We start from the raw sequence: 15,144 nt of genomic DNA, 5'->3' as shown, positions 1-15,144 counted from the left end.
TGAAGTGTTGCAGCTGCAGTGGATGAATGGCAGGGTAAAGGTATTAGTCTCGCTCGGTTACACCTGCGTCTCCACGCCGCTGTGCCGGCACGAGAGGAAGTGCTGGAGGAAGCTGCTGCTGGTGTTTCTAATCACAGCGACCTGAGGAGCTGCTTAGACCGAGAAACACGAGCGAGCGCGGAGACTCGAAGCTGATCAAACACCAAACCTAAAAACGTACAAAGCAGTTCTTCTATTGGCTGAGAGCTTTCTGTGGATTCTCTGGGGTTTATTTTGTGCTGATATTTTTGAGACGCAGTTGAACCGACGCTTAAAGGACTGAACTGAAAATGCTGTAATAATAACAACAAGTACAACAACCCTGGAGTGGATCTATCCATCGTAACGCAAGCAGCACGGATGTAAACACGGCGCTGCGATGCTTCACTGTTTATGCTGTTGATTTACTCGCCATGCAGCGCCCGCCCTCCTCTGGATCGCACGCTCTTGGAGCTGCAGGGAGCATCAGTGAATGCTAACAAGAGATATTCAGCTACTGCAGATCTTTATCATGCACAAGGCATCCGAGCACCAAACCTCGGATTCCAACAAATCTCATCTGACCGAGGACACCAAACACTGCTGAAGGAAGGGACGTCTGAAATACCCGATTACTCTGATTACCCTGATTACTCTGATTACCCCGATTACTCTGATTACCCCGATTACTCTGATTACCCTGATTACCCCGATTACTCTGATTACCCCGATTACTCTGATTACTCTGATTACCCCGATTACTCTGATTACCCCGATTACCCTGATTACCCCGATTACTCTGATTACCCCGATTACTCTGATTACCCCGATTACCCTGATTACCCCGATTACTCTGATTACTCTGATTACCCCGATTACTCTGATTACCCCGATTACTCTGCTGTCACCGGGACCCTTAAACCTACTTCTTTCTAATGATCACAAAGGACCACCCCTCTGCTTACAATAAGAAGACTATGAGGAAATGAAAAGTCTTGACCTTTGACCTCGTGTTTTCTGGTCAGCTTGTGCTCTCCTTTCTTACAGGAAGATGGATCGACTGATTGTGTCCACGATAGCGTCCACTTACCAGCAACGTGACCACTTTGACCGTGACTCCCTGCATGCCGTTCTCTATCCGGCTCTCCTTCAGGCTGCCGTTCAGGCCGTGAACCGAGTCCCACGTGGCGAGCTGCGGGGCAACAGGAGACAGACTGTAAACAAACAATGTACAGTGGAGACATCAGCCGCAGCACACTGAGATGCGATCGGTTCGTGTGTCCGCGTGCGAGCAGCCCTCCCGGGGAACAAAGCGCGGTGGAATCATGCTGCCCGGCTCACAGGCTGCAATTTTACCATTTACTCCTCGGCCTCATCAGGTTTCAGAGCGCGCCGCTGCGAATCAGACGGAGACAATGAGGCCAAAAAATGTATTAAATGAATCAAAATAAGAGCCTGCCAGAAAACCACTCCGGTGTGGCTTCATTGTGCACATTTCCAGCCACACACAAAACCAACCTGACCTAATTAGGTCCACAGCCCCCCTAAAAACCTCCCGCCAGCTCCAGCAGCGCTCTCAGAGGCCCAAACAGCCTCTCAGACAGCATCACGAGTTCATCGAGCACACTCACACATCACGGCTCACTTAAATGAAGTCCTCTTACAGATTCTCCCCTTTGAAGCTTAACAATGAAAATGAAGTGCGTTAATACGAGCATCCCATAATAGCTTCAATGTAATTCTCTATGCCTGCATAAAGTAATCTAATTACAGCAACCCCTTCTTTTGAGTAAATTTAAAAAATATAAAAACGGACAGATTCACTGACGGGTCACAAACAGGCGACAAAGTCAGAATTCAGATTTTATTATTTCATGATTTCATGAAAAATCAGCCGATAAAGACACTCCTCACTCACAGGTGCAAACTCACCTGTCCATGCAGGAAGCAGCTGAACACAACTCAGAGCCACAGCAGAGAGAGGTTCACATTATTGATTACTGAGTACAGTCTGAGGCGGCGGCTCCATCCTTTTAAAAACTTAAAAACCAAGCAGGTCAGACAGTTACTGATCTTTCTTTTGGTCAAATCAAAATAAATACATGAATTCATTAATAAGACAAGAGTCTATGTTGTATTTTATTGGCATAGTTACCAATCAGTTAGTCAGTGAGAGACGAGCCGGGCACAAAGTATTCATATCTGTACAAATACTGCACTTCCTTACTTATCCAACACAAGTTTGAAATGAAGTCTTTCATAAGAGCTTCAGATTAAGCTTAGCAAAGTCGTACTGAAACATCTGACAGATTTTCCAGCGCCGTGCACATAAAATGGTTTCGAGGTCAGTAAACACAACCAGAGTTCATACATAAGGCACACGGGATTATAAGGGGCTCTGTCGACTTTCAGAAAAATCAAAGGATTGATTTTAAGTGCGCCGTATTTTCCAAACAACACGGTAATAAGGACGGCCCGCTAGCATGCGCTACCAAAAATAGTGCTTTGTTGTGTATCTGACGGACGAAAGCTAAACCAGTTCCACACCAGTGAAGCTGCAGCATGTTTACAAACCAGTTCTGGTTCATCTGTTTCATTCAACGATCCACTTTCACTCTTCTCATTCTCCGTCGCCGCCATGTGCGTATGAAAACAAAGGCACTGCGCATGCGCGTTTTACCCATATTCTATCGCCATATTTCATTTTCTTATCTTTGCCCAACATTACACCGGTGTTACTGTGAACGGTATGATATGGCCCAGCCCTAGTCTCTAGAGTTTAACCTTAAAAATCTGAGTTTTCCTTCCATGTTGAATCTGATTGTCTGACACAAACATCTCTGTGAAGGACTCGCTCTGACTTGTGGGGACAGATTTTCAGAGCAGACCGAGGATCGATAACCTCCCTCAGTCAGAGCAGGCGCGTTTTTCACTTTGATTTTTAGCTCTTTGCCATTAGAGCCTCCCCGTCCATTTAGCTCTCTGCGTTCGTCCGTGCCTTTTTCAGTTGTTTCAGTCACCATGGAAACACACAAACAGACAAAAGCAGCCTTGTGTTGTCCTTCCTGTGCAGGGAGGCGGTGTGTGAGTTTCTGTTTGTTATTGAAGACACACACACACAGATGTATCGATCAGGTGGGATGGTGGAGGCTGAAGGTTTGATTCTCTTCCACTTCAGTTTGCACACGCTGAGCAGTTTTGCTTCTTGTGAAGGAAACAGCTTCACTGCAGCTCCGTGATGAGTGCACGCTCATTGTGTTGCACAATTACACAAATCAGTTCACGAGCAGCTTCATGCAGGATCATAATAAATGGGGAAAGAAATCTATGGAAGGAAAAAACTGGTCAGTGCTTAGAAGCCGGAGCGATGAGCCGTGCAGTGTCTAATGTTAGACGGTGGTTAACGTTAGCATGCTCGCTAACCTCTGACAGGACGTTTTAATTAGCGTTGTTGAGCTAAACACGCGGCGCGGTTTGTCATGCGTGGAGCTGTAAACATCCAGCCGGGGTCGCACGGTGACACGCTGCCAACACGACACGAGCGCCTGCAACCAACCGCTTTGCTAATGATGGTGCTGCAGTCACATGTAACGAGCAGCTGAAAGCTGCACGGCTGCTGCATCGTCTTTGGAAAGCAGGAAAAATATCATTAAAAATCAGATATGTAGGTGCTGTTCTCATCCTCTGTATTCAGCATTCACTTTGGACACAGTTTGTTAAAGCATTACTGAAAGACAGCAATGAGACAAAGTCAGTCTGCTATCAGTCTGCAACCGAATGAGTCAACCTGGCAGGCATCTGTCTGGAATACAGGTATCACATCCAGCATCCAGCCAGGACCTCACAGATCTGAACCAGAAGTTCAAAAATCTGCAAATAGTGACGTAAAAGCTGCAGGACAGCAGTTTAACTCAGAATACAGCCAGCTGAGCCCTCCACTGCAAAGAGACGTGATCCATATGTAAACTGACCGGGATTTTATGCTACGTCTTAACCACAAACCTTTTTCCAAACCCAGCGACGTGACCTGCGGCGTAGCTTTGCTCACACTTACAGAAACGTAACGGCACGTCAGGTCAATGCGGCCCAAGACTGTTGTGATTGGTCTGTTTGGTACTTAGTGTAAGTAACACAACTTACTTACACTGACACAGGTTACATGGTGGGCTGTACAAAGAGTCACCGAAGTCTAAATCAGGCCCGACTGACTGCAACACGCTGGCGATCAGTCTGACTGCCTGACCCTGATGGTTGGAGACAGGTCGCCTCTTACCAGGTGACCAGAACATAAAATAGTCATCGCTGACTTCCTGTTGCAAGTGTTTGCATTCATTCTGACCAAAACACTGACTTCTTAGATGTTGTGTTAGTTACAGCCATGCCGAACTTTCTGCTTTAATCCTGTCTCGCAGTGCTCTCCTTGTTTGGCTCCAGCCTCGAGTGGACATTAGTGGAACTGCAGTTCTGGTTGCTTCTCAGGCCTTGGAAAAATCCAGCTTTTGATGGTTGGATTTAGCTTTGCACACCAAAAACTGATAAGTGGTACCAGGCGTCAGACACAGCTGGTGTTTATAGTTTAAACAGAGAAATAGGACAGACATGAGGAAGGAGTCTGTCAAGTCTAATAATCTGTGTCACACAACATCACGTTAGTCTCAAAGGGCTTCACAGCCTGTACGATGCCCACTCCGTGCTCACGCCCTGCAAACAAACACGGCGTCTACACGAGTTCAGGATGAGATGAACAGAATGAGCGAGCGAGGCGGCGAGCGAGGCGAGGCTGATGGGGAAGCGGAGAGAACGAGGCTAAATGGAGATGAGAGGAAGGAGGCGGAGAAGGAAGGAAGGAGGGAGCACTTGTTTAATAATCATGGAGCTATTCTGAGCAGCGCTGTCCTTTAGATGATCTCAGACCCTCGTTTTTCTTTATGTGTGTGACACAGTGGGGTGGTCTTCATTAACTCGCAGACACACAGAAATAATCTCCACAGTTTGAAGCACCAGCTCCGCTTCAAGTCTTTTCTTATTTGAACTGTTGGACCATCGCAGCGGGCGCTGAAATCGACCAGAAGAGAAGAAGAAGAATATGACCCCCCCCTCCCAGCAGCGATGAAGTGCTTTTTGTTCCCTCTGGGTCGTCAGTGACAGTAAGACACAGCAGAGCCGGTGGGACGTCTGCTGCCTGCAGGCCAGAATGGGACATCGCCGTCCCTGTCGCATTATTAAGTGTGTTTGCAGCACAAACTCGTGAACAGATTCGGCGGCTGTGGTTGAAATAAGTCCACGATTCACGTTTGGTGCTTCCTTTAATGTCCTACAAATGCAATACTTCAGGCTTTGCAGGCTCTTAGATGGCATTAAATGTTAATGCTACAATGGAAAGTGTGATTTTCTTTTAAAGGCGGTGTCGTGTAGCCTGCACGCATTTTACAATCCTTCATTTAACTTTCCCGCTTCGCTTGAGTAAACACATAGCCAACACACAATTATATTTAATGCCTCACAAATCAAAACTGATATGAAGACATGCACCAGAAGTTTAAAGAAAAAGCAGAGTGAGGATGATTTCCCCTGGAAGCTAAACACGCACAGCTGTGCTCTCTGCTGGGATTTGGGTTTGGAGAAAGTGCATCTGTAAATCAGAGGGAAGTCGGGTGTGAAAGGGAAGACATGACTGGATAGAAGAGAAGGCGCTACGGCAACGGTAAGAGCGCGTGATGCCACATCATCAAGGGAGGAGTGGCATGCTGGGAAAACTGAAGGGTCTTGAGATGGCAGATGGCTTTATGAGCTGCTGTGTCTCTCAACAGGCCAGCTAACTGAGCCAAAGGAAGCTAACAACACGGGAAGAAACAAATATTAGTTACATAGTTACAAAAGCTAGTTTCAAACTTTCAGACAGGAGCGCGACGTCTTTGTGAGGATTTAACGCAGCACTGATGTGGGAGAGCAGGCACAGCAACACAGCCCAAGCATCTCATTACAGCCCAGCTGTAGTTCGGCTCGCTCCCCGGCAGCACTGGTCTCTGTAAACGGGGCACTGCAGCACACCGTTGTTCAGGACTGACACAAAGCTGCTGCTAAATGCTAATGTGATAGATGACCTGCAGGACGGAGAACAAGCCTGAGCCACACAGCCCGAAGGAGAAGGAGCCTACTTTTTGTTCTGAGCTCCAGATCTCTGTTAACTGCTGCTGGAAGATCAAAAGAGACAAAACACTTTATGCTAATCAGTGCTGTGAAGGAGCTATGTTTGAGTAAGAGGCAACAGTGACGGAAACCAAGCACGAACGACAGCAGCTGTAACAGTGACACAGTCCTGGCTGAAGGGGGGTTGCCAAGTGGTTTGCAGAGGCTGCAGTAACTGTATGGATGCCTAAACAGCTCAAATTGCTTAAGTTGCATGAGCTATACTTAAGGTTTTTCAAAAGGCTACGTAGAAGGCTAATCAGTGAGTCATCAGTCAGCTGGCACCCAGGTCAGCTGACCTGCTGGGGTTACTGGCTGAGGACGACTTTACGTCCCAGCAGAACAAATGCTGAAAAATGTTTCTTTTATCTGCTTTTAATTATCGATAGAAAAGAAAATGGTCTTTTTTCTGGCTATCAACACTTTTTACTGCACTTGAACAAAACTAAACTTTGAAGAAATAACGAAGGCAGTTTGTTCTGCACCAAAGAGGCCCAGCTGCACATCACCGTGAACACACCACCTATAATTCCTGACAATTATTAGATTATTAATAGCAGAAATAGATTTTCCAAAATGCCAGACAGTCCCAGGCGAACGGCCTGTCTTTCTAACTGCAGCTCGTTCTGCTGACTTACGGCAGCCACGTTGCTCTGCGCTGTGAGGGGAGCCGGTAATGAGAGCACGAGGACACAACAAAAATATGAGGCGTGCTCCGAGAACGTGTCGAGGGACGGTTGGTGTTTCAGAACAGCTTCAGCTCAGAGCACAACCATATCTGACGCTTCTTTTATTCAATTAATTCATATTTATGTCCCCTGGATTTCTTGAAAACAAACTGATGATTCAAACTAATACCCACAAACCTAGCTGCACTGTGTGCAGAGTACAGGGATTATATACTGTAAGGATGGACTCAAGCATTAATAACGGACCTGATGTTATTTATCTTTCTGCAATGACAATAAAACAAACGAGTTGGTAAAGGTTACATTAAATGTCGAGACACACAAATAGAGCAATGCTGCCGAGCATAAACCTTTTCAGGTGTTAAACTCACAGCATAGCTCACACTTTGTGTGCTTTTCTACCATTTGTACATCTGCTAACACTTGGCTAAAGACACATCATCCCTCCATATATCTGACGAACACCAACAATCTCAGTCTAAAAGGCCAAACCTCGGCTTTTCAGGAAGGTGGCGCCACCCACTGGTTTGTGACATCCAGGCCTCAAAGTGTAACAACGTTACGGTTTTACGAGCCAAAGAATTAGGCTAATCAGCTGATGCCAAATGGTTCAAGCGTTCTGTGGAAACGTACCCAAGCACACCCCAACCCGGTGACGTACATTTCATCATGGATGTGATGGTAAATGGACTGATTCTTATACAGCGCTTTTCTACTCTCACGGAGTACTCAAAGCTCTATACAACATGCCTCATTCACCCAATTCTCACGAGCACTTTATCTACACTTAGTGCTTTCTAACGACATTCATACACATTCACACTCCGATGGATGCATCGGAGAGCAAGTTGGGGTTAGTATCTTGCCCAAGGATACTTGACATGCAGACTGGAGGAGCCAGGGATCGAACCACCGACCTTCCGATCAGTAGGTGACCTCCTGAGCTACAGCCACCCGTGATGCACGTGCCCCGGTGGCCACAGCAGAGTATAAGCTCGGCTTTAGATGCGAAGCTACACCCATGAATCAAATAAACGGAGAATTTCACTGAGCAAAACTGGAGGTCAGACTTCCTAGACGGTCCTTTCGCACCATTAAGCGCACAGCAGATGTATTATTTGTCCAATAATTGCATTAAAACTGCTGTAAAAAGCTCCGGCAGCACCAAAGAGGTCTTTTAAGGTTCATCCACTCACTGTTTTGCCCACATACAGAGTAAAAAAGAGGGACTTTCATTAAAACTGCTTGATTCTGACCGAGCATGAAGTGATGAACCGGCTGCTTTTCATTCAGCTGCAGTGTCTGCAGCCTTTCATGCGTCCTGCCATGAAATGATTAGGTTGTGAAACTCGACCCTCATCTAATTCTTAAAAACTCTGAATGTGAACATGTTTCCAAAGGAAACTTCATTACTTACTGTCATTCTTCTTTTCTTTATATCCCGGGCTGTCAGCGTAGTGAACCGACCTCAGCAGTAATTCGGTGATTACATAATGAATGTATGAATCTTCACCAGGTGCAGCTTTACCACATATTATTTTATTTCCACCTACTCTCCTTTAAATAACGATAAATGTGAGCAATGGGGATCTTTGGGAGGTGAAGCTGGGTCTCGGATGGATAATGGACATCTGGGGAAATTAGAGGCCAGGTCAACATTTTCTCTGTCGTGGTGCGACTTGAGCCATCCCTAAGCAGTTTCTCTGCATCGTCCAGGGGGTTTCACCACCACGAGGAGGCATACTCTCGGTCTTCAATCATGTTTACCCCGGCGTCCAAGTAACGTGCACATGGAGACGAGGCCACAAGCTGCACACTGCCACTGATGGGCCGAACGCTAAATAATGAGAAGAAGGCTCCTGAAAGCTGCGTCATTGTTCTGCAGTGGTTGGATTCTGCTGGCGAGCCAGTGTTTGGACTCGACTCGGTGACTTTTCAGTCTCTAGCGAGGAGGTTTCAATTTAAAACAGACTATCTGATGAAGTGAGGCTTAAATCAAATCCCTGTCAATTCAGGAATCCTCAGAAACGCTCCACACAGTGTTCACTTCACATCCGCCTTCTGTCTTAACGTCGTGCTCTCCTCCCCGTGGAGGTCAACGTGGCGGATAAATCTCTCCCTCACTCGCAGCGCCGGCGCTCATGCATTATTCCCGTCCTCTCGGCTTCTTTCCTTTTCCTCAAATGTCAGGCCTCTCCCCCTCCTGTCATCTGAAAGGCTGCACTGGCTGTATTTCTGTAGCTCACTCCCCCGTGGACAGCGGAGTGAAATGCCAGCGTTTGCTACCATTTCTCACCCCCCACCCCCTCTTTTTTTTTACTTCCACACCTTCACCTCCTCCACATCCCTTTTCTGATTAAAGATTTAAATGGACTTTTATAGGGTGAGATTTACAGCACTGGGCCCATCTTCCCTCGGCTGTCACTGCAGTTATACATGTCCCAGAGATCCCCCGTCAGTCACGCCGTGTGGGCGGCTACTGTAACGTCTTCTTATTTCTGTAATTAAGTGTGGGCTCCTTGTTTGTTTATCTGCAGTAAATCATCTTTCCCGGTCGACCCAGCGGCACTTTGCCGAGCACGTACGGCCAGGATAATCAAAGGAGCCCCGCCTCTTCATTTAAGCCCATTAAGAACCGAGCGAGCTCTCTGATATCCAGAAAAGTGTCTGCGGTCATGTTTGCTACGGTTACACGCACCACAGAAAAGCTTATCGGCTGGACTCTTTGTGCCCGGAACTTTCTGCAAACATGGACAAAGATGAAGCGATCTCCAGCTGTGCTGTGTTCACTGTCTGTGCATGTGTTTGTCATCATCAGTGTTGGTCAAGTTACTTGAAAAAAGTAATCAGTAACTAATTACAGATTAGCTCCCCCAAAAAGTAATCCCGTTACTTTACTGATTACTTATTTTCAAAAGTAATTAATTACTTAGTTACTTTTTAAAAACACGATGTACAACCTGAGTAGCTGATAAAGTGATAGATCTTTCAGCCCAATTCTACTTTTTCTGCATAATCATCATATAAAATGTGATCAGATGGAAAAGTCTCTTTTTAAAACTTGTTTTATTAGTTTTAATCTTTTAACTTTAAGCATCAAGCAAAGATTTAATTATCTGCAACATTCTCTGACTGGAAGAAATTAGTTTAATATTTAAACCTATTTTCTGCACATTCCAGCTCATAAAATAAAATATTTTGTGTGTTTACACTCAGTCTTTGAAATAGATGCAAGTAAAACACAGCAGAAAATAAAATAAGTCAAAGACTCAGCGGTCCTGTTGCTCTATTTTCACCTGTAAAGCAGGAGTGGGGTAGGCGGAGGTTTACCCTGGTGCAGGTGTGCCGCGGTCAGTGGAAGAATCCGCGAGTTTCTCTGTGAGTTTCCCATTACGTCGTAGCTACTCGGTGCTTGTTGGAAGTTTAGGGGTTTTTTCGCTGTAAAAAGAAGTTTTCTTCCCACGCACAGCGGACACTAATGTTTTTGTCACTTTTTATGGAATCAAACTCAAAGTAAGGTCAGTACTTCCACGCTTTAAACGCTGCACGCTCATACTCTCTCTGCACTCGATATGTGATCCATTGTTGATCTGCACACAGCTGTTGTCATGAACGTCGCACTCGCTTACGTCACTGTCGTGAGACATTCTCGCAAAAAAATCACGGTTTTAGTAACGCAGTAACGCAGCGTTCCTACGGGAAAGTAACGGTAATCTAATTACCGTTTTTGCAGTAGTAATCCCTTACTTTACTCGTTACTTGAAAAAAGTAATCGGTTTACAGTAACGCGCCATCTCTGGTCATCATGGTAAAAGTTAGGCACGTGTTGATCCTGTCGGTCTGACACTGACTAAAAACGTGTCCTGTTTCATATAATTTTATGTGGAGCTCATTGCACCACTTTAACACCACCACGCTGGTTTTAGGCTCGAGGCAGTGACGCACTGTCACTGAACTCAAATTATCATCAATAAACTTCACTCTGAAAGTGAAGCACTTCAACACAAAGCACGTATGATGTTCCACTAATGGGAGACAGTGTGCAGTAATACCCACACAGCGCGCACACGTGAAGTGCGAAGGCAAAAGCTGGATGAGGAGATTTTGCTGAAGTAAACAGATTTTCTCCAAGGACAGACAAACACAGTAATGTCAGGTCCACACACACACACACAGACACACACACACACAGACACACACACACACACACACACACACACACACACAGACACACACACACACACACACACACACACACGCACGCTGAGCAGGATTTCTACTCCACACTCTTCTCAGGAGACTCTCTGATGCATTTTACTGTTATGAAACCGCTTTGATTTTTCTAATCTACACAAAGTTACGCTCTCCGGGGCCTTTTCAAAGGAAACAGTGATACGAATGGTAATTAGTGCACACGTGTGTGTATTTGCCAGCTTTTGATTTCTACCTTTTTTGTTCATCTAAAGGACGGTTGGTGGGTGGCGGATAATTAGCGCTGCTGCAGGGACTCCGCAGAGCCGCGCTTCATATTCAACCTTCACTGAATTACGAACATTCGGAAAATCCTGTTTTCTGCCGTGTGAAGTCGTCTTAGCTGACACTGATGGCTTCACCACAGAATACGTTACGTAGCTGATTTAAATAAATAATGGAGGCCGTCAGAGAAAGAGCCGAAGGTCCCACCGTGACCTCTGGTCCAAAGCGAGAAGTCTCAACCGCTCAACAACTGCTAACGTCAAACTTTCCCCAATTTAACATTTTTGCTGAACTTTTCGTCCATTTTTTCCTAATGTTTCTGATCGAGTTCACCAAATGAAGCCAGACATGCAAAATAATAACAGCACGAGCAGTTTTTATTCTCAGGGCATCAAACATGAGTTTCATAAATGCTCAGTGTGTCCTTTAGCAATGGCGCCATAACACACCAGATTTATAACACTGAGATGACTCAGTATTGTCATAACACTTCCAAACTGTCACATATGGATGCTCGGATCTCTTGGTGTCACATTTAAATGCAAATGGATTTCCAAATGTTACTGTTGCAACGGAGCATCATGTAACCCAAACCTTTCCAAAAATCCAGCCGAGCAGTTTTTACAGCCAGCGAGAGTAAAGAGGGGAACGCAACTGATCGCTGATTGGAAAACCAAGTTCCTACATGGGACAGTGATGGGCATGGTGACACTAAGGAGACCGAGCAGGGACGGTAACTGAAGCGACAGAGACGACTGAGGGATTCCACAGATGTGAGTTATGCCTAAAACCTCCAGACTGGTAGCAGCACCGAGTGTTTTCTCAGCTGAAAGGGGAGTTTAACAGAATCCAACAGAGCGCTTTGGAGACTGGATCGAACACAGGCATCTGAACATTAATTTAACTCAGACCCAGAATCAGGATTCAGGGATGGATGAATGGGGGACGATTTTGAATATGTCAGTCAGGGCTGTGCGATAGGACCAAAATCTCACGTCCCGATATAAGACATCTATCGTCCGATAACGATATAAATCACAAAAATGTAACATTTTCTGTAAATTCTGTGAATCTCGGGCAGCTCGACTTGCATGAAGTGTTTCCAGCTGTGCGTCATGTAGCTGGAGTTTTAACGATGCATGAAACGACACATTTTTAGACATAAGTTGTAACGGCGCCGTTTTCTTTGAGTATTTATCACATGGCGTGCTGCGGGGAAAAGCCTGTTCTAACGTTTGAGTCTAAGCTTTATTTTTTAGCACCTGGTTTTTTGCTTCTCATCCGTAAATAATCTGCATCTTTCACGTGATTCATTTTATTTTGAAAAGTCTCAACAGGATCTTGAGCTTTATTCTGTAAGGTTTATGTGGAAAATAAACAAGCGGACACGCGATGCTGTTACCGTCGTTGGTGCTAACGACAACCCATAAAAACAGGCGCTTGTGCGTCCGTAGTGTGGTTATATTAAATATAAGAGAAAGAGAGAACTTTAACAAATGAATACAGCCACTACAGTGAAATCAAAACATGAAAACATATCGCCTTAAACAGTTTATTTTGCGACACCACGAAACAAACGATAGCATAAAATGAAACGACAGACGTTTGTATATCGTCATCCGATATATATCGTTATATCGAACAGCCCTACCGTCAGCGATGCCGGCTTTTGACAGACATGCTGTGCAGCGAGCTAACTTAATCAGCCTGACAGTATTGACTGAGGGGCCATTGAGCAAGAACAGCTCAATGGGAATTATGGCAAGCAGAGAAGGAGCAGCTGGACTTGTCGAACCCAAAGGTGTAAAGGGTAGTCGAGGGCTTAGAGAAGCTCGGAGCCCAATATGGCCGCAGGTGGAGCAGAGGCTTGTTGACAATGAAGTGCAGAGGGTAAATTTGCTGGATACCAACAGAGCACCCTCTGTACTGGATAAGCATCCAGGTCTCGCCTTTGCTCTCGATAAACTGTGCATAAAATGTCAGTAAATGCCAAAGGCAACCTCAAACTCACTGATGGACACATGTCTGCACAGGGATGGATCAGATGATTGGAGAACAACTGCTAGGCTAACGTTGAGATCTTTACATGTACGTCAGTTTAATGTTGGAGAGACTTTGTGCACAGCTAGCTGACCCAAGCGAAGCAGGGATAGTGCAGTGGGGAAGTGGGAGATCTGGATGACAGGGTACACTGTGGTGAGGATGTGGAGGCTGGAGGTCCGGGGAGAACAGCCCCCTGAGTGAGAGTCAGAGATCTGAATCAGGTGCTATTTGTAATCTCGGGGGCTAACGGGGGAGGATGAAGAGAACCTCCGCTGTATGGACCGCTTTACCTTTACTAATACTGGAGTCGGTTCCAGCAGACTTCCTGGTTCTTCCACATCAATCAGCGATGCTCTTTGATGGAGCAGCGAGAGCAGGAATGGAGGCTTGTTGAGAAAGTTTAACTAAGAGTACACAGGACCTCGTTCAGCTAGCATGTTTCACAGGTGAGGAGTCAGATGACTTCCTGATCGTGGCTGGAGAGGACAGCAGCGTCGAGCATGTCGCTAGCAGAATCAGACATGGTTTAAAAGGCGAGGGAAGCACAAAAAATGAGGATATCATTGCCCGAAAGAGTCGGAGAGCCAAAATGGCAGAAGAGCGCTGAGATTAAAGGGATGCAGAACAGAATCTGATTGGCTCATAGAGGCAGGAAGGACAATAACTACACTAAAGCAATGATGTCAGCACTGAGTGTGACTGCGTGAGAAATCAGAAGTCATGTAAAGAATAGAGCACGACCTCAAAAACCATTAAAATCAGGTAATAGCGCTCAGAGCGCACAATCTCACTTTCTTCTTCCTGCCTCTGAAATCGACCCGTGCAGCTTCAGCTGCCCACAAATAGAAGCAATGAGCTCATCCTGTCTTTGTGAGGGTTGGTGGTATCAGGAGACTCTGTGGGAGAGATTCTGTTTTTAAGCTTCGTGCTAAAGATCTGTTGCAAAAGGTGAAAAATAGCACGTAGCTTGAAGATGGCGCTTTGCACAGGTAGAACGCAGATGACTTTAATCGTCTGCAGATACAGAAAAGGAAGATGCATGAAACATTTATCAAAGACAAAATAAGCACAAACACAGTGCAGTGAAATGATGTGCATGTCTTTTACTTCCACCCGCTCTGCAGCTGATGCTGGGCTAACACTGCTAGCTGTTCCACATCGTTGCTGACACTGGTAACAGCACGTTTCTATAAGCTCTACATAAATCATGCGCTGCACTGAGGTCCAGTATCAGATAAAATAAATACAGATTTCTTTGAGCTGCAGATCACACAGCGACACCAGTGGAGTGCAGAATAAAACATATGGAGCTGGAAGAAAGAATAGCTCCTGTTTTACAGAATTACAAGTCTGATCTGACATTTTCTCGCTGCTTTCAGAAGTCTTCAGTACTCTTACCCTTAATCTAATTCATTTAGTCTAATTTTCGGTGCTTTTGTTGCATTTTGCAGGTCATTTCAACACAAAAATGTCATCGCTTTCAAAATGGACACATTTAGGCAGCTCGTTGGTCTCGGACTGCAGAATTGAAGCCTTTTGATTTCTGCCTGCATTTCTTTTCATCTTGTTATCACAAATGTGTCCGAGATGAATCATCGAGTGCTCCGCAGCGAGGCTTAGCATTAGCTTTGTTTGCTCTGAGGATATCTTGATGAAGTAAGAGTTTATTTATCACATATAATCTGACAAAAGGCGTTTGTTTGACAAATGTAGATAAAGAGTAACAGAA

General features: G+C 45.5%; 1 protein-coding gene across 2 annotated transcripts in view; it reads right to left on the bottom strand.

The window, feature by feature from the left end:
* The window catches only part of LOC147324091 (glutamate receptor ionotropic, delta-1-like), a 599,369-nt gene that overhangs the window by 39,477 nt on the left and 544,748 nt on the right, over nucleotides 1-15,144 (bottom strand). For both annotated transcript variants that reach the window (XM_086304561.1, XM_086304562.1), the window contains exon 9: nucleotides 1,109-1,210. In XM_086304561.1, the coding sequence (XP_086160687.1) occupies nucleotides 1,109-1,210 (102 nt within the window). The remainder of the gene's footprint in view (nucleotides 1-1,108; nucleotides 1,211-15,144) is intronic.

This window comes from Aulonocara sp. 'chitande type north' Nkhata Bay, linkage group LG8 (assembly GCF_057382095.1).
Source record: "Aulonocara sp. 'chitande type north' Nkhata Bay isolate Kocher_YH1m ecotype deep benthic linkage group LG8, A_spYH_male_GT1.1, whole genome shotgun sequence".
NCBI lineage: Eukaryota > Metazoa > Chordata > Actinopteri > Cichliformes > Cichlidae > Aulonocara > Aulonocara sp. 'chitande type north' Nkhata Bay.
Note: the sequence above shows the minus strand (reverse complement) of the source record. Positions and strands in the feature narration are given on the sequence as shown.